The 25008-nt window shown below is 37.9% G+C and overlaps 3 protein-coding genes and 2 pseudogenes across 5 annotated transcripts in view; 4 read left to right on the top strand and 1 right to left on the bottom strand.

Annotated features, from left to right (window-relative positions):
* LOC127419354 (zinc finger protein 721-like) overlaps positions 1-15533 on the top strand; it is a 173817-nt pseudogene extending 158284 nt beyond the window's left edge.
* The window catches only part of LOC127418577 (zinc finger protein 721-like), a 620351-nt gene that overhangs the window by 359248 nt on the left and 236095 nt on the right, over positions 1-25008 (bottom strand). The window lies entirely within an intron of this gene.
* Positions 1-25008, top strand: part of LOC127418574 (gastrula zinc finger protein XlCGF26.1-like) — a 63794-nt gene that overhangs the window by 14151 nt on the left and 24635 nt on the right. The window contains exons 1-4 of one of the 3 annotated variants that reach the window (XM_051659195.1): positions 21963-21978; positions 23469-23509; positions 23614-23854; positions 24312-24885. In XM_051659195.1, the coding sequence (XP_051515155.1) occupies positions 23771-23854; positions 24312-24885 (658 nt within the window). In that variant the 5' untranslated portion in view covers positions 21963-21978; positions 23469-23509; positions 23614-23770. Of the gene's footprint in view, positions 1-21899; positions 21979-23468; positions 23510-23613; positions 23855-24311; positions 24886-25008 lie in introns of those variants that run through there. The other 2 variants (XM_051659193.1, XM_051659196.1) reach the window with 2 other exon arrangements.
* Positions 1511-25008, top strand: part of LOC127418584 (zinc finger protein 883-like) — a 154593-nt pseudogene continuing 131095 nt past the window's right edge.
* On the top strand, positions 16033-20990 carry LOC127418636 (gastrula zinc finger protein XlCGF7.1-like). Its single transcript, XM_051659299.1, has 2 exons — positions 16033-16171; positions 19577-20990. Exon 2 carries the CDS (start codon positions 19582-19584, stop codon positions 20401-20403), a length of 822 nt encoding a protein of 273 aa, XP_051515259.1. The 5' UTR covers positions 16033-16171; positions 19577-19581; the 3' UTR covers positions 20404-20990.

Genomic DNA, 25008 nt, shown 5'->3' with positions numbered 1-25008 from the left:
TGAACAAGCATGGAAAACATTGTTTAAACCCTTTACAATAAAGATCTGTAAAGTTATTGGATTTTTACAAAATTATTTTTAAAATACAGTGTCCTGAAAAAGGGATGTTTAGATGTACTGTTATAACAAATAGATCTACAAATTGCCCAGATATAAAAAAATGTGAAAGAATATGTTGTTTAAATTATTTCTATATTTGTCTTACCATCGGTGTGTTTACATGTTGTCTGATGTCACTATTAAAGGCCATCCTTTATAAACTCTTTTATTTGTTTTGACTTTGATACATTATACTACACTGTGATATTATTCACATGATAAAACTTTTTCCACTTACTGTAACATTTATTGCAAATCATCATTATAATTATATAACCTATTGGAATGAATGTAACATTGGTCTTTGTGTACTTTATCTGAATTGTTTCTAACTCAGGTTGTGGATTTAGTTGACACAAGTAATGACTGCTGAAATGTAAATTATTTTTTTATGCTTAACATTTTCTGAATAAATTAGCAAAACAATCTAAAAGGATTAAACGATCCCTGCACTCCAATACTAATGTTGTATAAACTTTATGCAGCTTATAAAACCTAAGAACTAATGAAGTAATAAGCGAAGAAGCACTAGTTATTACATGTTTGTGGTCCATTTCAGAACTTTGGCTGAGGGGAATATAATGTAAGTCAGTAAGTGATGTTCAGTTTTATGGTGCTTTCTTTGTCATTTTGGAGCATGACAGTCTCCTTTTCAAAGGTGCACTAAGTTCTTGTTCATGTCGTCTTAGACTTACACTGACACCTAGTGGCCTGGATGCAGCATAATTCAAACACAATAGTTTTCAGTTACTGATGCCAATGTAAAAATTCACAATTCACAGTCAGCCATGATTACTTTAATCAGTTAGTGAAAGTGTCCAATAACAGGATGGTTACTGAGATTAAGCGAGTAGTATTCGGCTGGTCTTGTGAATCCATCATGGCAGCCCCCATGTGTGGACCCTCTCCATGTAGAATAAAACAGCTTTTATAAGATTACTGATATGACTGGAGTCTTCATTTTAATGTGAGTGGTCATGATTTCCTACATATGTTTCAAAATTACTATTCATTTCTTAAGGAGTACAGCTTTTTTTAATGAGGAAAAAAATTATTAAGTGCACTTTTATCTAATAGTATGAAGATGTGTTGCAATGATAATAGTTTGTCTTTTGTATTCAACAGAAGAAACTCAAACAGGTTTGGAACCACATGAGGGTGATTAAGTGATGACATAATTTTCATTTTGGAGTGAACTCTTCTTTTAAACGTTTTTGTTTCCCAGTGACGTCTGAATGTGTGCTGCTTTATTAGAGAAAGATTTCAAATTATAGAAACATTTAGGAAATGTCAATGGAAATAGAAGTCTGGTCACTTCAGATTTTCTTGTACATTGTATTTTTAAGTTGAACAACAGCAGCAGGAATAATCAGATGCTGGTATTTTAAACACTCCAGTCCAGCAGGAGGCAGATATTCACTTGAAGTTGTTTTATAAACCGACAGAAAACACAAGAAGATGAAGAAGAGCTGATAGTTTGGATGCTTATTTCGGTACGTGTTCAATGTGTTTTACATTATTATTGGCATTTGTATTTATTTTGATGTTTATTTTTCTGTGCATGTTGTTTTTGAATTTATTTGGTGTTTTAATGAGTGTAAGAGAAGAGTATAACCGCCTGATGTAGCTTGTTTTGTTACTGGTCACATGCACGAGGTGAGAAAACTATTTAAAACAGTTAAGAACCAGAAGTCCAGTGTTGCACCCAGCTATACGTAAGTTAAAACTTAGCCTAGTTGTGGCGTAAATGGACATTACGTCACAATTTACGCACTACTAAATATTCGAGCGTTTCACCATTAAACCCTAAGTATAAACTAAATATTTACGGCAGCCTCCGACCAGGAGTAACGGATGGAATAAAAAAAGCAGTCTTGTTTAATGACATCAATGAGCTCATGTTTTACATTTATTCATTTGGCAGACGCTTTTATCCAAAGCGACTTACAAAAGAGGAAAAACAAGCGATTTACAAACAGTGTCGCTAGCATCAGAATAGTAGCATTCAAGACAGATTAAAGTGCAACCAGAATTTTTTTTTTTTTTTTTTTTTTTTTTTTTTAGTGACTGGGTAAGTGCTTATGGAAAAGATGTTTTTAGCCATTTTTTATAGACAGAGTGAGTCAGCTTCACGGATAGAGTTGGAAAGGTCATTTCACCAACGTGGTACTATAAAGCCACCTGGAAGAGTGTTTTGGTGCTTCTTTTTGTTGGTACTACAAGGCGCCGCTCATTAGCTGACTGCAGGCTTCTGGTGGGAACGTAGCTCTGCAGAAATGATTTTGGGTATGCTGGAGCAGACCCAGTGACTGTTCTTTATGCCAGCATCAGAGCCTTGAATTTGATACGTGCATTAACCGGCAGCCAGTGAATTTTGCATGACTGGCATCAATCATTTCGACATACAGTATGATGTTGACGTTTACACCCGTTTACATTTATGAGAGAGAGAAAAAACTTTTCAGCATGAAACTGATCTATCGGTGCAGTTTTTAGGGTGCATCACCTGGTGTCCAGTTTTAACACATTCAGAATATATATAAGATATTAAAATGAATAAATGTCTATTTTTCCAGCCTGTTGTATTAGTATTTATCACTTATTTTAGATACGGTTCCTATATATTGTTATTTACACAGGGCAAATATAGGCTACTATTTATCAAATCTACTTTTATTACGTATCGTATTTTAATATGATATAATTTATTACAGCTGACAGTTACGTGAGCAAACAAGGTTTTGATCAACCGTAATGAGACAAAATTGAAATTCGCAGCTTTTTAACACTTCTGTGTACAAATTTGAAGGCTGTTTATCGGATCAATACAGGTAAACGTCATATTATGCCTCAACGCATTACTTTACCGAGAGCTTACGACCTACTAGTTAAGTCTTGCCTTAAGAACATGTGGTGCAACCAATTTAAGTTGGTTAACTAGTAGTTACTAAGCCCTTAGTGTGAACTTGCATCCTAACTTACGTGAGAACTTATGCACAGCTGGTGCAACCCTACCAGAAGTCCAGTGTTTCTCAACTGATGGCATAGTGTTGCCAACAAGCTGCTCATGTGCAAACAGTGTTGCTAAGGACCAATCGCTAATCTGTATTGTTTGCTCCTCCTTTGTTTTAATTTAAACAAGTTAATTTGACAGTTTAATTTGATTTATTCTTCTCATGCGCTTATCAATGTCTTTAGGCCTGTCACGATACCTACATTTGTTGGACGATATATTGTCCCCGAAATAATTGCGATAAACACTATTATTGGCTATTAAGACCATTTTATGCCACTGATATAATGATAATATAATAGCATAATAATGCAAGTACACCCTTTCATAGAGCAATGAACTTTTAGTTCTTAAGAATATTCAGACATTAGAATCGAAATGTCAATAAAAAAATTAAAGCCACTGTTTTTAAACAAAGTCGAACACCTGTTAATGGGCTCTCCTCTCTCATTCGGCTTAAAGCCAAAATGTTCCCACACCAGAGCTGTGGAATGCAGCTTTGAAACAGTCCATTTGGACTTATTCTTCCAAACTTTCTAGCTAGAATTATGCAGTCGTTGGGAAAAACACCTATTAGCCTCGAGTAACATGTTATCTTCACCTGTCGCTGTCCGCTCTGTGTGTTTGTGGTGTCTGGATACAGTATGTGAGCACAGAGTATGAGAGAAGCAAACAAATGTAAAGGGCTGACACTAGGCAGAATGCCAATACGATGTGATGGTGTCATGAATATGCTAATTAGCGCTTGACGTCATCTAGCGACATTTAGCGACTTTATGAGCAGGCGTTGGCTACTTTCCATTGAAAGGAGTTGGCAACACTGGCAGCTATATTTAGAGCGGGACGTGGACAGCAGGGAAAGAAAAATGCCATGGGTCTCCCTTTGAAGATTTTTCGGCAGCCGCCCAAGTGAAAGGCTATTTAGGACTGCCGAGGAAATTTTAACAACAATCTTTCATTCAGCTAAAGGCTTCTCATCTGCACTGCTATATTTTTGCAGTGCAATTAAAGCTTTCACGCGAGTGTAATAGAAGCAGCTCACACTAATGATCTGCTCTGCTCTCTGGCGCACGCAACAACCAGGCTTCGATATTACGGCGCGCAAACCTCAAAACTGATGTGACCCATTTCAATTCTAGTGAGAGGTAGTGATGATGTACAGCTGTCACGTCCTTTACCTCAGCTAGCAAAGTATTTCTTGGATTCCATGTTTCTTGTTTACAGAAGTGTTGCAGGGATTACGTTGCTAAGGGGATGCTGCTTTCTGATGAGCTGCACATATACAGGAGTAAAGAGTACACCTCTTATAAAGTACATTTAAACAGGAACACAGCTTTCTCGCAGTAAGACAAATTCTCGCAATAACCCGCTTTTTTGTGTCCATCTAAATGCACTGACAGAAAGGTTTGCTCGTCAAATGTGATCAACTTGTGTCCACACTCAACAGCGCCACCCAGTGCATTCTGTTATAACTGCCAGTTTTAGTTTATGTGTTCAGGATTTAAAATGCATCTCACTGTATAAATGGCCAGCAAAGCAAAACTTTGTGAAACTTGAATAGTATTTTTACTTTTCGAATAATTATTGTAGAAAGAATACTCGAGTATTCGACAATTCACGCAAATCCCTAATTTCTATTTAGAAAGACTCGCAGGCTTGGTAAAGTTGATGACATTTATTTGATGAAATGATACTGAACCACAGAATATTTTCTCTTTTGCCGTGAGCCCCATCTGGCGTTCCGATGAGATTTCTACTCGAACCGTCAGATCCTGCCAGAGATAAGAGGCAGGGGGCGAGGAGCCTACCCCAAAAGGAGAAACCAGATACTACCCCCAAAAGAGAGGTGTTCCTGGAGAGTTATGAACCAGGTCATCGTGGCTGAAGTTTCATTCTAAAAAGAGAAATTCAAGTCATTTTTATTTGTATAGCACCTTTCACAACACGCATCGTTTCGAAGCAGCTTTACAGAAAATCATGCATTAACAGTAAATGAAACCGTAATATCTATAAAGTCTTAAGGCCGTTTCACATGGGACCCGGCAAGCGTGAGTGTCTAGATCATTTTCAATGAGAGGCACGCGGAAAGCGGCAAATCACAGGCGGTTTTGCTAGCGGTGCGCAGGAGGCGTGCAAACGGTGCTTGTACACCCAAAATCCTGCCGCTTTCACGTGCACTACTCTTCGTGGCAGGGACCACAAGAGAAAGATATTTTATCTTTTTCTGAGCAGATGTGGCTGCCGCAGCCAATCATAAAAAGTTTTACTGAGCTCATAGCAGACTGCTGAAAACATGGAAGAGGAATTTCCCGAGTTATATTATGCCTCAAAAATCTCGTAGAGATTTGAAAAAGCACGAGTTGGTTTGCCAGGTAAAATAAAGTGCATAAATGTACCCCCCAAAAAAAGTACATTAACATAACTCAGTGGGTGTCATGAAGCTTTATGTTAGTCATAAACCTTATACAAAGTATTTTACTAAATTCTAATGAAATTATAAATAACAAATAAAACATGATGATGATGATGAGCAAAATAATGCATCAGGATCTCTTGTAAGCAGACTATCTCATGTTTTATTTCAAGTTTAATGTTCTCAACTGATTATGGCTTAACTGAACAACTAATGATTTGATATAACTTCTATATGAACTGTCTGCACCCAAGAATTTCACACACCATTGCAATTGTGTATATGGCTGTGTGACAATAAAAGTGATTTGATTTGATACACAGTTAAAGAATCAATGTGAGGTCCAACTGCATCAAAATTTTACAATAGAGTGTTGCCAGGACACTTCTCAATCAGGTGAGGTAAAATAGGTGCAGAATATTTCTCTCACATACGTTGCAAGTCTGCTGCTGTTTGTGTGCATGTAGGTGACTTCTCGAGTTCATGTTGATTGTAATTGTGGCAACAGCTGATCCTGAAATCACGACACGAGCACTGCCTTGACTGCACAAAACGCTTCCTCTAAGAGAGAAAGCAGCAGCTGTGCGGCGAGTCCACCGCTTGCCGCGTCCCATCTGAAACAGCCTTTAGAGTCATCATTGTTTAGCTTAATTAAATACGATTGTGAATTGTGTATAAAAAAATAAGTAATTAAATAATTATTTAGAACCCCAGTGAGCAAGCGGAAGGCGACTGTGGTAAGGAACACAAAACTCCATAAGATGTTGGTCAATGGAGAAAAATAACCTTGGGAGAAACCAGGCTCACTGTGGGGGCCAATTCCCCTCTGGCTAACCAGCATGAATATAATGCCAATATGAGTTATTAATGTGCAGTGCAGGTCACGGTTTAAAATTATTAAATTAAGTGTTAAGAGGGTGACGAGGGTGGTTGTATGGCCGATGGATGAGGGCGGATATAATTATAAAATATTCCTGCTGGAGGATAGACATGCTTGAATTTGATAATGTGAAATAGAGTGTGTGGATAAAGTAGTGAGTAGCCCCAGGCCGCCACCAGGTAGGCATGGAATTTACGGCTGATGGAGAGTTGAGCGTGTGTGATGATTTGAGGGTTGGATCGAATATATTTCTGGTATGATGAGGAAGGCCAGCAGCCAGGCGTCTTGATTGTGGATTATTATCATCCTTGATGAGCAGCGGTTGTGGCCACACCCATTCTGAATAAGTGCCCCGAGAGACTAGGGGAGGAGACCGCAATGTTTGAGGGGTCAGATGCAAAATGCAAACTAGTTTGGAGATTTATAACCATGGAGGTGTAGTGGCAGGAGATATAATTATGCTACGACTGCACCCCGTGTGATCTGTTTTGGAGTGTTTGAGAAAAAGGGAAAAATGAGCGTGGACTGGGCGAGTCCTTTTTGCATGAGTTTTAGCGGAATCTAAAAGGGCGAGGAGTGAAGGGCTTAGTACGGCAGAAGGCCGGGAATTTGCTCGGCTGAGAAAATTAATTGCAGTTGATGCTCTGCCATGTCGACCGTCTCAGTAGGGGCATAATGAACCTGAAGGAGGACCGCCTTTTAGATGATCACAACGGCAGTGGTATTGTTGCAAAACGACAACACACTTACGTGCCCAGAGGGGACCCCATAATACGTTGGCAATGATGGATGGAGGGGAGCCGAGTTAGGAATTAGTCTGGCCATTTCCCTGCGAACCGTGTTCCTATAAAGTAGCTTTGAGACCTTCGGAGGGCGCGCGTCCGTGAAAAAGGACATGTAGTCTGAGTTTTCAGGGTTTTTGTTATGGAAAAGGGAAATTCTGTTCCAGTGATTTAGTAATGGGGACCAAAATTTGAGGTCCGATCAGCAGCATTCGTCAGTAGATACATTGTCAGAGTTATTGACGGAATGAGCTTGCGTGAGGAGGCGAGAGAAGGAGCAGCCCTAATAAATTATACACATGGCGTAATAAGGTGACCAAAAGGGACAGGAGATTGCATATGGAAACTGAAACTGGCAGAAGGTAGGAAGGTAGTGCAAACTAATGATCTGTCTAATTGATAGAGTCAAGTCATTTTTATCTGTATAGCGCTTTTCACAACACGCATCGTTTCAAAACCGCTTTACAGAAAATCATGCATTAACAAAAAATGTAACTGTAATATCTATAAAGTCTTAGAGTGATCATTGTGTAGTTTGATTTAAATATGCTTGTAAATTGTGTATAAAAATTAAATAATAATTGTATTTAGGACCCCTGTGAGCAAGCTGAGGCGACTGTGGTGAGGAACACAAAACTCCATAGATGTTGGTTAGTGGAGAAAAGTAACCTTGTGAGAAACCAGGCTCACTATGGGGGCCAGATACCCTCTGGCTAACCAGCATGAATATAATGCCAATATTAGTTATTAATGTGCAGTGCAGGTCATGGTTTAAGATTAGTAAACTAAGTAAATGTTAAGGTCCAGCGTTTAAAAAAAAAAAGAAGAGTTTTTATGAACTGTAAGATTAATGACTAATGTCTTTTGAAGTCCATCCTGGATTAACTGCAGAAGTTCACATAGATGCATTGTCCTTTGTTAGTTGGCTGATGAAGGCTTTTGTTGGCAATTAAATGATAGTCTATATATTCAATTTCAAGAGTGTAGTCCATCAATAGACAAAGGTGATGCAGGCAGAGATCAATGTGGTGCATTTCCGTTTAACCAACAGGTCATTTCGGTGAGGTTCGGTGGGGTCAGTTGGAGTTGGCATCAGTTCATCCTCTGAAGTCCATCGTAAAAGAGTGAAGTGATGTCTGGCTAGCACCGGCTGCATTTAGTCATCACTCAGAGACGCATAGCAGTGGAGTCCAACACCAAACAGGATTGGAGCTGGATCTGGCTGGCTCTGGTAACCTCGGGCTATGAATCCAGAGTTATCTATCATGATAGATGTTTCTGGTTCCGGCAGACCTAACTAAAGCAGCCTAATTGTGTGTTGATGGAAAAATTAGGTGAATGCCTGGCTAAATAAACGAGTCTTTAATCTAGACTTAAACTGAGTGAGTGTGTCTGCGTCCCGAACAGTGATAGGGAGACTATTCCATACTATAGGAGCCAAATAGGAAAAGGATCTACCTCCTTTTGTGGATTTTGAAATTGTAGGAACTATTAACAAGCCAAAATTTTGTGATCATAATGAATGTGATGGAATATAGCATGTCAGAAGGTCACTTAAGTACTGTGGAGCTAGACCATTCAAAGCTTTGTATGTAGTTAACAGAATTTTACAATTAATACGAAATTTGACAGGTAGCCAATGTAACGACGATAAATTGGGGCTAATATGGTCATATTTCTTGGTTCTAGTCAGCACTCTGGCAGCTGCATTTTGAACCAATTGAAGTTTATTTATTGAACTTGCTGGACATCCTCCCAGTAATGCATTACAATAATCTAGTCTTGAGGTCATTAACGCATTAGTTAATTTTTCGGCATCAGCAACAGAGAGCAGGTGTCGTAATTTAGCATTATTTCTGAGGTGGAATAATGCTGTTCTACAAACATTGGAAATTTGATTTTCAAATATAACACCCAAGTTCTACACTGTAGAAGACGACGTAACAGTACATCCATAGAGTCAAATTATATTTTAGAGTTTTTTGATCCAATAATTAGTACCTCTGTTTTGTCGGAATTGATTAGAAGGAAATTTCTGGTAATCCAATCTTTGATTTCATTGATACACTCTGCTAAATTGGGGAATTGTGAATTTTTGTTGGGTTTAGAAGAAATATAATGTTGGGTTTCATTGGCATAACAGTGGAACCTTATTCCATGATTCCTGATAATATCTCCCAGGGGAAGCATGTATAAGGAGAAAAGCAGAGGCCCTAAAACTGATCCCTGTGGCACTCCATACTTTTGTTTGATTTGACAATTCCTTGTTTACACATACAAAGTGGTAGCGTTTTGATAAATAGGACCTAAACCATGATAATGCAAGTCCACTAATGCCAACATAATTCTCCAGCCTATTCAAGAGAATGTTGTGATCTATCGTATCGAAGGCATCACTAAGATCTAAAAGCACTAGAAGAGAAATTCAGCCGTGATCAGATGATAAGTGGAAGTCATTTGTAACTATAATAAGTGCTGTCTCTGTACTGTGATGGGGCCTAAATCCTGACTGAAATTGTTCATATATACCATTTCTCTGTATAAATGAACATAGTTGGGAGGACACTACCTTTTCTAGTATTTTCGACATAAATGGTAAATTTGAAATTGGTCTATAATTGGCCAGTTCTTCTGGATCAAGCTGTGGCTTCAATAATGGTTTGATAACTGCCATTTTAAAGTTTCTTGGGACATGTCCTACGGATAGTGAGGAGTTAATAATATTAAGAAGAGGTTCTGAGATTACAGGGAATACCTCTTAAGAGCTTAGTTGGTATTGCATCTAACATACATGCTGTGGCTTTTGATGTTTTGATAATTTTGTTGGCTCTTCATGACAGCGAAAGATTGAAGTTGCTCGTGAAGAAAACTGTTTTGAGACACTGTTTTCTAATGTGCTGTGAGAGTTGATTACATAGTTCCAATTTTATTTCTGTATATTTAAATTTTATCAGTAAAGAAATTCATGAAGTCAGTACTATTGTGCAGCGACAGAATATCTGGTTCAGTTGATGCTTTATTCCTAACCACTGTCACCACAGTACTGAATAAACACCTAGGATTGTTGTGGTTATTTTCTATGAGTTTGCTAAAATATGCTGACCTGGCAGCTTTTAGTGCCTGTCTGTAGCTACAGACACTATCCTTCCATGTACCTTGAAATAACTATAATTTTGTATTCTTCCACTTGTGCTCCATTTTCCGAGCTGCTCTTGATAGCATGAGTGTGATCATTGTACCATGGTGCAGGCTTTTTTCTTGAATTTTCTTGAATTGAAGGGGGCGACACTATAGAGAGTGCTAGAGAAGACTGTATTTATGTTTTCTGTTATTATATCGTTCTAGACTTTTTGGCTTACCGAGTATGAGACAATTCTGGAAGATTATTAGTGAAGCTATGGTAATGATCTGAGATGTCATCGCTCTGCGGTAGAATTTCTATAGTATCAACATTAACTTCATATGACAGAATTAAATCTAGCGTATGATTATGATGAAGAGTTGGTCCTGTCACATTTTGTCTGACTACAAGGAGTTGAGAATATCGATAAATGCTAATCCCAATGTGTCATTTTCATTATATATGTGAATGTTGAAGTCACCAACAATTAAAGCTCTATCTACATTAACTACTAGATCTGATATAAAATGTGCAAATTCACCAAGGAAATCTGAGTACAGCCCGGGTGATATACACTATATTGCCAAAAGTATTCGCTCACCCATCCAAATAATTGAATTCAGGTGTTCCAATCACTTCATGGCCACAGGTGTATAAAATGAAGCACCTAGGCATGCAGACTGCTTCTACAAACATTTGTGAAAGAATGGGCTGCTCTCAGGAGCTCAGTGAATTCCAGCGTGGTACTGTGATAGGATGCCACCTGTGCAACAAGTCCAGTCGTGAAATTTCCTCGCTACTAAATATTCCACAGTCAACTGTCAGTGGTATTATAACAAAGTGGAAGTGATTGGGAATGACAGCAACTCAGCCACGAAGTGGTAGGCCACGTAAAATGACAGAGCGGGGTCAGCGGTTGCTGAGGCGCATAGTGCGCAGAGGTCGCCAACTTTCTGCAGAGTCAATCGCTACAGACCTCCAAAGTTCATGTGGCCTTCAGATTAGCTCAAGAACAGTGTGTAGAGAGCTTCATGGAATGGGTTTCCATGGCCAAGCAGCTGCATCCAAGCCATACATCGCCAAGTGCAATGCAAAGCGTCGGATGCAGTGGTGTAAAGCACGCCGCCACTGGACTCTAGAGCAGTGGAGACGTGTTCTCTGGAGTGATGAATCATGCTTCTCCATCTGGCAATCTGATGGACAAGTCTGGGTTTGGAGGTTGCCAGGAGAACGGTACTTGTCTGACTGCATTGTGCCAACTGTGAAGTTTGGTGGAGGGGGGATTATGGTGTGGGGTTGTTTTTCAGGAGCTGGGCTTGGCCCCTTAGTTCCAGAGAAAGGAACTCTGAATGCTTCAGCATACCCAGAGATTTTGGACAAGTCCATGCTCCCAACTTTGTGGGAACGGTTTGGGGATGGCCCCTTCCTGTTCCAACATGACTGCGCACCAGTGCACAAAGCAAGGTCCATAAAGACATGGATGAGCGAGTTTGGTGTGGAAGAACTTGACTGGCCTGCACAGAGTCCTGACCTCAACCCGACAGAGCACCTTTGGGATGAATTAGAGCGAAGACTGTGAGCCAGGCCTTCTCGTCCAACATCAGTGTCTGACCTCACAAATGCGCTTCTGGAAGAATGGTCAAAAATTCCCATAAACACACACCTAAACCTTGTGGAAAGCCTTCCCAGAAGAGTTGAAGCTGTTATAGCTGCAAAGGGTGGTCTGACGTCATATTAAACCCTATGGATTAAGAATGGGATGTCACTTAAGTTCATATGCGTCTAAAGGCAGATGAGCGAATACTTTTGGCAATATAGTGTATATACTGTTGCAAGGGCAAAAGACGACAGAGATTTTTTTATTTATATCTGATGGTGTCACAATAAGCGTAAGTAGTTCAAAAGACTTAAATCCTGTCCACTGAAAAAACAAAAATCACTGTAAATTGTAGAAACACCTCTTCAGACGAGGCTCATGTTTATAACAATAACTTGGGAAAGTAGATTCATTTAAACTAATATATTCATCTGGTCTTAGCCAGGTTTCAGTCAAACAGAGCGCATCCAAATTGTGATCTGTAATTTCATTTACATTTATTGTTTTGGCAGAAAGAGATCAAATATTTAGTAGCCTTTTATATGATGTTTATCTAAAAAAAATTAAAGTTTGACCTTAATCACATTTTTTCTAAATAATTTGTTGAGGGGTTTGTTTTGTAGTTCAGGGAACAGACACAGTCTCTATAAGATATCTAGGTGATACAGTCTCTATGTGTTGTAGTTTATGTGATCTGTGTGACATCTCAAGGCAGCTAGCAGATGTTCGGATTAACCAGTTTGTCTGCTTCCTGATCTGGGCCCCAATTTGTCAAATACTATCACTATTAAGACTATGAGCCAAATTACTACAGAGGAGATCGCCATCTTACCTGGAGGGATGGAGGCCGTCTCTCTTTAGAAGGTCAGATCTACCCCAAAACTCTTCCAATTGTCTGTAAATCTCGTGCAATTCTCCGGACACCACTCAGACATCCAGCCATTCAGTCACTCTAATCTTCTATAAATCTTCGTCACCACGATGAGTAGGGAGGGGGCCAGAGCATATTACATTGTCTGACATCATTTTTGCAAGTTCAAACACCTCTTTAACATTATCTTTAGTGATCTCTGACTGGCGAAACTGGACATCATTAGTGCTGACATGAATGACAATTTTAGAAAATCTACGTTTAAAATTAGCCAGCATTTGTAAATTTGATCTGATGTCAGACGCTCGAGCCCGGAAATGCATTTAACAATAGTGGCTGGAGTCTCTATTTCCACATTCCTTACAATAGATTCACCAGTTATTAAGGCTCTTTCAACATGATTCTCAGTGGGTGCATCACTGAGTGGAGAGAATCGATTGGAAACCCTAACAGGAATGTTGTAGACAAGTGGGAGAAGAAAAAAAAAAGAGAGAAAACGGGTGTGTGTCATAAAATACACAGTTGAAACAGTAGAAAACCTGAATCATGTGGTATAATGGCAAAGGATAAAACGACAAACGTATAAGAATAAGCAATGCTAAGCAGGCTAGCAAGCTACAAACACTCATGCAGTGTACCGGTAGCAACCGGAAATGTAAGCGCAGCGTAGTTCTAGCAGGAAGACTAGCAGCTGTACATCATCACACCATTAGCTAGGTAACTCCTAGCCAATCACATGACAGCCATCGCTTTATAAATCTGCTCACAATTACATTGCTGTTTCAATGTGCTAACACGGCAACCTCCACCACTCCACTGCCACCAGTTGAGTCCCGTCCTGCACGGGGGTAGGCTCCTCGCCCCTGCCTCCTATCTCCGGCAGGATATGACGGTTCCGAGTACAACTTCTTTGGACCGCTATACGGGGCTTACGCCAAAGAGAGACATTACATTTCTGTTTTTATATTCATCAAATAAATGTCATCTTAAATTTCACTCAAGTCTGCGAGTCTTCCTGATAGAACAGGAAGTTTTAGTAAAATAAACGATCTAATTGAGTTCTGACAGATTGAAGAGGAAGTTTCAAAAACTCTGAAAACACACGAGAGAAGTCATACTGGAGAGAAACCATACAAGTGCTCATTGCTTATCGGTTTCCTGCTTTTAATCTTTCATCTCTGCCATTTTTCAGCACGCATCAGGGTTTAGCATTATTCTCTTATTGCGATTCATCTGTGTGCATTTTTACATGTGCCTCTGCTTTCTGTTTTCATCTCGATTAAACTGTGCGCATTTTACCGTGCGCACCCGTTTTCTCCTCTGTGTTACAAGGATTATTACATCGTTCTCAAAGCAACCATAACAAACAACTGTGTGAGGGATTTAGATCGATCTCAAACCCTCGCCGTTCAGATACAACCATAACAACAACAACAACAATTGCGGTAAGTCATGGCATACGCTCCTGTTATTGCTTCCTGCATTACATGCCACGTTTACTATAACTTCTTCTAGAGGTCGACCGATAGTGGATTTTACCAATACGATAACTAAGTTGGGCAGTATCTGCCGATAACCGATTAATCAACCGATAGTTTTTAAAATTGATACTGAATGAAAAAATAACACACAATAGTAAAATAGTGTTTAACTTTATTACAAACATAAACAGTACTGACTGAACCATGAAAATGTATTGTACTTTTTTTTTAAATGAAATAAATATATAAATATTAATATATGAACAAATATTTAAATTTTAAAGTCAGCTGATTTTTAAATTGATATTGTTTCCTTAGTCCACAAGAGGGCACAATACATACATAAACCATTCAGCACCGTTATATTACAGTAATAACATTACTAGCTGTTAAAAAAGAGCATTTCATTTTCAACTAATGTGCATAAAATAAATAAATAACATTTTTAGTCAGTCCATATTCTCAAATGTTAAGTCAAAAGTAAAATGATGGGGGTAACAGTACACAGTACACATGGTGTAACACTTGCACTGATTCCTACTACTCCAGACTCAAGCTTCATAATAACAGAAAATACCACATTGTTTTTTATTCAGTACAGTTGTATGTAGAGTAGCAATATTTCCAGATATCAGTGGTATTCGGCTGAACTCGGTGGTGAAGTGGCTCAGACTATGAGCCCAGGACAGGGGCTGTTAAAACAGATGAAACACAACAGACTGGAACCGAATGCGAGGATCTCGAGACACACATTTCCAAGTTGAACATCTTTCCTGACAAAGCATTTAAATAACTAACTGCTTAATCTGAGCATATAAGTGAGGAAAACGCAACCGCCAAAGACAAATATTGACAGAATTTTCATTTTGGTTGAACTTTCCCTTTATGAATTCATGTCAATGCTCACCAGTTTAAAATTGACAAAATGGTCTGAAAAATGAAAGGGAAAGTTCACTCAAAAACTGGTATTTCTCTCCCATTTATATATAACCTGTTATAATATTCCTGCAGTCAGGAAGAAAAAAACAAACATGTATTTATATTTATAGTATTTCTGAAAGAACAGAGCTGTTCTTGTGTTTAATCATATAATAATGTTTTTGAGTTTGATGAATGTCAGTCCATTATAATGATGATGTTTTTGTGTTCAGATGTTCATCATGAGAGAGCAGGTGGATGTGATTCACACTGGAGAACAGCAGATGCTGCAGACACCAGTGAAGATTGAAGTGAAGCAGGAGGGGATAAAAGAAGAAAACACAACAGAAGAAGAACAGAGTGATGAAGATGATGATGAACAGCAGATGCTGCAGACACCAGTGAAGATTGAGGTAAAGCAGGAGGAGATAAAGGAAGAAAACACAACAGAAGAAGAACAGAGTGATGAAGATGATGATGAACAGCAGATGCTGCAGACACCAGTGAAGATGTGTTCAGTGAAGCTGCTGGACTGCAGGAACCTGATGAAGATGAGAGGAGAAACCACAGCAGAGGAACAACAGAGTGATGAAGATGATGATGATTTTATTCCTGCAGGTATGTTTCTTTCTTTAATGTTGTTACATTTTTATGACAAGCCTCTGTTATGTCCGAGTTTGACACAAGAAAGACAGTTTTATCACTCACATGTCAAACTAAAAAGTTCCCTGCTGTTTTTATTTTAGTTTAGTGCTCAGTTGTCTTTTAAAAAGGTGCATGTACTGACCCTCATGTTATTTCAAACATGTATGACTTTCGTTCTGTGTCTAGGGCTGGGCGATATGACGATATATATATAAAAACAGTTAGTTCCGGTCCTCGAATCTGATTGGACGAGAGACGTTCCATGAACACTGATGGTCTCACACCGTCAGCACTCGGACGCTTCACTGTGTGTATCACTCCGCTTGTGTTCGTGCCGTTGTAAACTAACATGTAAGAGCAGTGCATATGTGTTAAGAGCAAGTGTTTGTCTTTTTTTACATGTTTTTAAAAAAAAAAAATGTTTTTACATTACATGTTTTAGCCAGCAGGTGGTGGTAAAAGATAATTTTTGTTAGGTGACATGAAGTGAATCCGCATCAGTCACTGTTTACATACAACAGCTCTTCATGATCGCTTGTATTACTACTACACTACTAAAGCTAGGAAATAGCTTTAAACAGCTTTAAACGAACAACTTCAGCGTTACGGCTCATCACAGCTGAGAGATACAACAGACTGATTAATTACAAAATGCGTGCTGTTTAAAATGGCGGAGGACATTGCGGTTTCTGTAGTGATCGACTCTTGCGCACCGGCTACCGTGAAATAGGGAGAAATACCTCCGCTTGGATGCTATTTTTCTACTGAGAAAGCTGATGTTCAGAAAGTTGACAGCATCTCTGCTTGGGAGTGGCAACAGGTGATCGCACATGCTCCGTCTCTCTCTCTCTCACTCACACACACATACACACATCCATCCTTGTTTATCCAATAACTTGTTAGAAACAGCACAAGCCGTGATACTATTTCTGAAGTGAAATTTTTGAATTACTAACGGAGGCTTGGACGCATCATTTGTTTTGAACCAGCAACGGCAGATTCTGATCCATCGCGTAAGAAAGTAGTTCAATGCACAAATGCGTTTTTATGACTCAGTTTTTCTTAAATCTTTAAAAATCATGCTATATGGCCCTAAATCAGCACTGCTGTGATTACCTACGTCACTCGGCCTGCGGCTGAATCACAGCAGTGCTGATGTAGGGCCATATCGCACTCTTGCTCGTGTGATATTGCTTAAATGTGTGTGTGTGTGTGTGTATACACACACACACACTGTTGGCCAAAAGTTTGGAATAATGTAACGATTATGCTCTTATGGAAAGAAATTGGTACTTTTATTCACCAAAGTGGCATTCAGCTTATCACAATGTATAGTCAGGACATTAATAACGTGAAAAATTACTATTAAAATTTGAAAAAAAATGTCAGAACTAATTAAACTACTTCAAAGAGTTCTCAATAAAAAATTCTCCATGTGCAGCAATGACATCTTTGTAGATCCTTGTTATTCTAGCTGCCAGTTTGTCCAGATACTCAGGTGACATTTCACCCCACACTTCCTGTAGCACTTGCCATAGATGCACCTTACAGTCTAGCTGATCCCACAAAAGCTCAATGGGGTTAAGATCCATAACACTCTTTTCCAGTTATCTGTTGTCCAATGTCTGTGTTTCTTTGCCCACTCTAACCTTTTATTTTTGTTTTTCTGTTTCAAAAGTGGCTTTTTTTTTTTCAATTCTTCCCATAAGGCCTGCACCCCTGAGTCTTCTCTTTACTGTTGTACCAGGGTTCCCACGGGTCCTTAAAATGTCTTAAATTCAGTTTTCAAAATTTAAGGCCATAAAAAGTCTTAAATATCATAAATGGTATAACAAAAGTCTTAATTATCATTCAAAGAGGTCTTAAATTTACAGAAAGAAATTAGGAATCGTGATATGGCCAAATGTAATTATTAATCTGGAAAAGGCTGTGATTTAATTCAATAAATTTGTAGTCTTTATGCGCTGCATGCTTCATAGTGAAGATGCGTCTCTCCAAGCACGCAGGGAGCTCATGATACAATGTTTCCAGCAGTTTCAGAATGGTTAAAAATCTGTTAATTACTGCTTATTTTTGTCTTATGACGTTGTTTATTTTACAGCATGTATATAGTAATAAGTTGTAGATGTTTTTAAACGTGCATATTTTATTTCCCTTATCTGTTTTTGTGAGCAACTGGGAGTACATACGTTTCAAAATAAGAGTCCCCAGTGCATTTTTGGCTTGTTGATAAATATAAGTCCTGCGTTTGCACCAAATCTTTTTTTATTTTTTATTATTATTATTTGAAATTTGGTTTATTGTTGCCTCTGTGATTGTCACAGTAAAAAAAATTCTTAGAACATTTTTAACACATTCAATATATCAATTTTAAAAACTATCGTATGTACGTAAACTCGTGAATTCTTATTCAGATGTGTTGATATTGGTAGATAAAGCAATTTTAATATGATCTGGTATGGACATACCGCACTAATTTTATTTGTTCAAGTCTTAAAAAAGGTCTTAAAAAGTCTTAAATTTGATTTTAAAATCCGTGCAGCATCCCTGTGTACATGAAACTGGTGTTGAGCGGGTAGAATTCAATGAAGCTGTCAGCTGAGGACATGTGAGGTGTCTGTTTCTCAAACTAGAGTCTCTGATGTACTTATCCTCTTGTTTAGTTGTACATCTGGTCTTCCACATCTCTTTCTGTCCTTGTTAGAGCCAGTTGTTCTTTGTCTTTGAAGACTATAGTGTACACCTTTTGTATAAAATCTTTTGTTTGTTTTTTTTGGCAATTTCAAGCATTGTATAGCCTTCATTCCTCAAAACAATAATTGACTGATGAGTTTCTAGAGAAAGCTGTTTCTTTTTTTGCCATTTTTGACCTAATATTGACCTTAAGACATGCCAGTCTATTGCATACTGTGGCAACTCAAAAACAAACACAAAAACAATGTTAAGCTTCATTTAATGAACCAAATAGCTTTCAGCTGTGTTTGATATAATGGCAAGTGATTTTCTAGTACCAGATTAGCAACTTGGCATGATTACTCAAGGATAAGGTGTTGGAGTGATGGCTGCTGTCTAGATTTGATCAAAAATGACTTTTTTCAAATAGTGATGGTGCTGTTTTTTACATCAGTAATGTCCTGACTATACTTTGTGATCAGTTGAACGCCACTTTGGTGAATTAAAGTACCAATTTCCTTCCGAAACAGCAAAATCTGTACATTATTCCAAACTTTTGGCCACCAGTGTGTGTGTGTGTGTGTGTGTATATATATATATATAATATCAAGTCAGAAGTGTACATACACTTAGGTTGAAGTCATTAAAACTCATTTTTTAACCACTCCACAGATTTAATATTAGCAAACTATAGTTTTGGCAAGTCGTTTACAACATCTACTTTGTGCATGACGCAAGTAATTTTTCCAACAATTGTTTACAGACTGATTGTTTCACTTTTAATTGACTATATCACAATTCCAGTGGGTCAGAAGTTGATTGATTGATTGATAAATTTATTGATCCCCCTAGGGGGAAATTCACACGTTACAGCAACAACACAACCCATATCTTTAAAAATATATAAAATTTAAAAACTATTAATATAATAGATAAAAACAACAAGAACAACGCAGTACAACAGACAATAAACAATATTGCACCAACTCAAGCACAACATCATAATAATATTACACCAGTAACAAATCAATCATGTATAATATTGATTGTACAATATTTTTCCATTTATTGTGTTCATTAAAGAGCTGATGGAAGTGAGAGAGGAACGTGAAGAGCTGAATGAAGTGGAGGATGAACAACGTGATTTTATAACTGGATCTCTGAGTGGCTCAAACACTGAAAATAAATTCTCACCTAAAAATCCTCGAAGAAGAGCAGCCAAGGAATCTTTCACCTGCTCTCAGTGTGGAAAGAGTTTCACAAGTAAAAGCCATCTTAATAGACACATGAGGATTCACACGGGAGAGAGACCTTACACGTGCCTTCAGTGTGGGAAGAGTTTTGCAGATGTAACCAGTCACAAAAGACATCTCTTTTGTCACTCTGGAGAAAAGTCATTTGAATGTGATAAGTGTGGTAAAGCATTTGTTCTGGCACAGTCCCTAAAACAACATCTGAAAACTCACACAAATGAGAAGCCTTACAAGTGTTCAGTTTGTGGAAAGAGTTTTGCACACATGTCCTATCTTAAACAGCACCAGAAAATTCATATGGGTGTGGGTGCTCATATGTGCTTTGAATGTGGGAAGACCTTTATTACAGCCGGCAGCTTGAATCAGCACCAAATAATTCATACTGGAGAGAAACCATACAAGTGCTCACACTGTGAAAAGAGTTTCACTCGGTCAGAAACACTGAAAACACATGAGAGAATTCATACTGGAGAGAAACCATACAAGTGCTCATACTGTGGAAAGAGTTTCATTCAGTCAAAAACCCTGAAAACACACGAAAGAATTCATACTGGAGAGAAACCTTACAAGTGCTCACACTGTGGAAAGAGTTTCATTCAGTCAAAAACCCTGAAAACACATGAGAGAACTCATACTGGAGAGAAACCATACAAGTGATCACACTGGGCAAAGAGTTTCACTCCATTAAAAAACCTGAAAACACACAAGATTACTCATACTGGAGAGAAACCATACCACTGCTCTTCATGTCATTTCTTCATCTCATGTGAAAACAATTGCCCAAGAAGTCACAGTTAGTGGTTGATCGATATGGATTTTTCAATGGGACTACCATTTGTGTATATCAGAAGATATCAAGATTCATCAGACCAGACTGTGTTTTTCCTGTCTTTAACTGTCCAGTTTTGATGAGCCTGTGCCCACTGTAGTCTCTGCATTCTGTTCTTGGCTGACAGAAGTGGAAGCTGACGTTGTCTTCTGCTGTTGTAGCCCATTCGCCTCACCTCTCTCATCAACAAGGCGTTTCCATTCGCAGAACTGCCGCTCACTGGATGTTGCATCTTGAGCAACATTTGACTCTGTGATCACAAATAGATCTACAAATTGCCCAGATAGTGTAAAATGTGAAAGCATTTTAATGAAATTTAGATTAATAATAAATTTTTGGATTATTTCTATATTTGTCTTTCTGTCTGTGTGTTTACATGTTGTCTGATGTCACTATTAAAGGCCATACATCATAATCTGTTTTTGATTTGTATTGACTTTGATACATGATACTACACTATGATATTAGTTACATGATAAAGATTTTTCCACTTAGTGTTATATTTATTGCAATCATTATATTATCCAGCCTATTGAAATGAATGTAACACTGGTCTTTGTGTACTTTATCTGAATTGTTTCTGACTCAGTTTGTAGATTTAGTTGACACAAGTAATGACTGCTGAAATGTCAAATATTTAGGCTTTTTTTATAATTAACATTTTCTAAATGAGTAATAAAAATAATCTAAAAGTATTAAACTCTGCTACTAATTTTGTATAAACTTTATGCAACTTATACAACCTTCTGAAACCTAAGAACCAATGAAGTAATAAGTGAATAAGCACTAGTTATTGCATTTTTGTGGTCCATTTGTGAGCTTTGGCTGAGGGGAATATAAGACAATACGTTATGTAACTTTTATGGTGCTTTTTTGTCATTTTGGGGCTTGACGGGCTCCTTTAACTTATATTCTGAAAATGTGATGCAATGTTAAATGTTTGTCTTTTGTAGTCAACAGAAGAGAGAAAGTCGTACAGTTTTGGAACAGTATGTGGGTGAGTAAATGATGAAACAATTTTCATTTTGGGGTGAATTATTCTTTTAAACTTTCTTTTAAACATTTTTGTTTCCCAGTGACGTCTGAATGTGTGCTGCTTTATTAGAGAAAGATTTCAAATTATAGAAACATTTAGGAAATGTCAATGGAAATAGAAGTCTGGTCACTTCAGATTTTCTTGTATAATGAAACAAAATGTATTTTTAAGTTGAACAACAGCAGGATAATCAGATGTTGGTATTTTAAACACTCCAGTCCAGCAGATGTCGGAAATTCACCAGAAGTTGTTTTATAAACCGACAGAAAACACAAGAAGTAGAAAGAACTCCAACACCCCAAATAGTGCACTATATAGTGAATAGGGGACGAATTCAGACACTGCTACAGTTTGAGCGCTCAGTTCGGTACGTGTTCAATGTGTTTTACATAATTTGTGAGATTTATATTTAATTTGAGTTGTATTTTGTTGTGCATGTTGTACATTTTTCTCTCTTTGGCGTTTTAATGACTGTAAAAGAAGCTTTTTATCGACGTGTGTCTCTTGTTTTGTGACGCACGCTTTAAAATATTCAGTTTCAGGAGAAACAAGAAGAAATCTGTGAATATCATGTTTAATTTCTGATATATGAGCTCTTTAAATCCAGTGACTGACTGTAAATGAAGGTGATAATATATATTGGAGAGACGGGCACAAACAAACACTTTTTGGTTTCCTGAAGTTTGTGTAAATACTTTTGGGATTACTGGTCATATGCAAGAGGTGAACAAAACAACTAAAACACTTCAGAACAGGTTTATTTACACTTTCTGTCTGTGGCTAAACTCATGTTTATATTTTAGTCCAGTTTGAAGACGTGTTGGTAAAGTTCAAGCTTGACAAACTTTGAGTAACGTTCCAGAAACGTTGTGGTAATGTCCTAAAAACGACTCTTAAACGTCCCATAAAAGACGTTATAGCAGCATGATCCCCCGATCTTCAGATCATTTATACGAGTTGACGTCATAATTATATTTGTAGAGACAGTCAATGTGCCTTTTGGATACCATCCTTAATTGGTAAAATAGCTGTCAACAAAAGGACAATTTAACACATTTGCTAAATATTTTACTCGAGTAAATGGTGATTTATTCATATTTTACCGTCCTTGTGATTGGAAGATATTTTTTAGTGAGCGCACGAGACAAATTTCTTTTTGAATTTAAAACCGTTTACGGCTCAGCGAATTAGATTTGCGCATGCGCATCACATGGATCTGTAACGGACGGAAGCACAAAAAATCGACATTTATTCGTCGTTTGATGAAGTGGTTTGCCGGTCAAACGTTAAACGTCACATTAGAAATATGTTTTGTGGTTTTAAAAACGTTCACCTTGTATAACTGTGTAATGAAATGCCTTGTTTGTTAAATTTACACATGAGGAGTTCTGAGGTAAAAAGTGAGGTAAATTTATATTTACACATTCTCTTAGTAGGTTATATTTGGTTCAATTTAGCCCTTGTTTGTGAGGACATTTAAACATAGAAGGTGTTGGTTTTTAATCTGTATTGGAGGTCTAAACGGGTTCAGGTCCAAAACTTTGACGAGTGTCGGGACTGATATTAGTAGTCTCGGGTAATTTTAAATAAATGTGCTTTTACCGAATGGACCCGAGAAGACCCAAATTCTTTTAAAATATGCCAACTTTCCATTATTCATTTCGGGCCTTTAACAATATTTTATTATTTAATACAAATTAAATAATTATCACTTTTTCTCTGTTTTATACAATCTGTGCTCCTACATGCAATTTACCAATTTTATTAATTTAGACAAGTAAATGGGATTAAAAAAAAACAAGAAAAAAGCTGAAAACAATTGATTTATATAACATTGTTTCACCCAACTAAAATCAGTGTTTGGACAAGAATCTAACATCAACCCTGGTTATCTGCAGGTAAGGTGGTACTTAACACATACAACTATATTAATATAATGTAAAGATAAACATATTAGCGAAAGTGCTGTTACAAAAATACATTTTGTTTGTTGGAACTGTAGGATATCTGAGGGAACCAGGCAGTAATAAGTCTTACAGACTGAGAGCCATTAACCAGATTCTTCAAAAAGGCCTTTAGTCCACACACTGTGACCTTTAGGTCATAAAACATGGAATCCTGGAACAATGGCGCAAAAATGTCTGACTTAACATCAATGAATGTGCATCTGCTTAATTTCAACTGCTACAGAACAAAGCAGGACTTGTGAAGTTGACACCGACCTGCAATTCACCTCCCCCAGGGTAAAAAAACTACAAAACCTTCTCTATGAAATAGAAGATAATGAGGCCTGTCTGCTTCATGACACCTCACTTAAGCAACTCATGACTGAAGAACAAAAGGGCAATTCACCACCCCAGGAAACAGACTGGTATTTTGAATTGCACCCATTGATTCCTTGGATGGACCTCTCCATTATTTCACACCCCAAAACGTGTTCAGGGTCAGTTTTTAAATGCTAGAATGCATCAGATTACCCCGCACAATGTTTATTCTTGCTATAAGCATGTCAATGCGATATCATGACCTTTAATCATCGATTATTCATGTTTCTGTTGTTAGCAAGCTAGCTAATGTATTTATACCATATCAGAAACGGTAATTTTGTTCAACAGAGCTGTTCTTGTGTTTAATCATATAATAATGTTTTAGAGTTTGATGAATGTCAGTCCATTATAATGATGATGTTTTTGTGTTCAGATGTTCATCATGAGAGAGCAGGTGGATGTGATTCACGCTGGAGAACAGCAGATGCTGCAGACACTAGTGAAGATTGAAGTGATGCAGGAGGAGATAAAAGAAGAAATCACAACAGAGGAACAACAAACTGATGAAGATGATGATGAACAGCAGATGCTGCAGACATCAGTGAAGATTGAAGTGAAGCAGGAGGAGATAAAAGAAGAAAACACAGCAGAGGAACAACAGAGTGATGAAGATGATGATGAACAGCAGATACCAGTGAAGATGTGTTCAGTGAAGCTGCTGGACTGCAGAAACCTGATGAAGATGAGAGGAGAAAACACAGCAGAGGAACAACAGGGTGATGAAGATGATGAAACCACAGCAGAGGAACAAACGAGTGATGATGATGATGATGAACAGCAGACACCAGTGAAGATGTGTTCAGTGAAGCTGCTGGACTGCAGAAACCTGATGAAGATGAGAGGAGAAAACACAGCAGAGGAACAACAGGGTGATGAAGATGATGATGATGATGGTGAAACCACAGCAGAGGAACATCAGAGTGATAAAGATGATTGTATTTCCTCAGGTATGTTTCTTCCTGTAATGTTGTTTTATATTTTCATGACAATCGACTGTCATGTCAGAATCTGTTACCAAATGATTTTATCACTTAAAAGTCGAACCCGCTGTTTTTATTCTCAGTTTAGAA

The sequence above is a fragment of the Myxocyprinus asiaticus genome, chromosome 28 (genome assembly GCF_019703515.2).
Source record: "Myxocyprinus asiaticus isolate MX2 ecotype Aquarium Trade chromosome 28, UBuf_Myxa_2, whole genome shotgun sequence".
Taxonomy (NCBI): Eukaryota; Metazoa; Chordata; class Actinopteri; order Cypriniformes; family Catostomidae; genus Myxocyprinus; species Myxocyprinus asiaticus.
The sequence above is the reverse complement of the archived record's forward strand: the minus strand, read 5'-3'. Positions and strand labels throughout refer to the sequence as shown.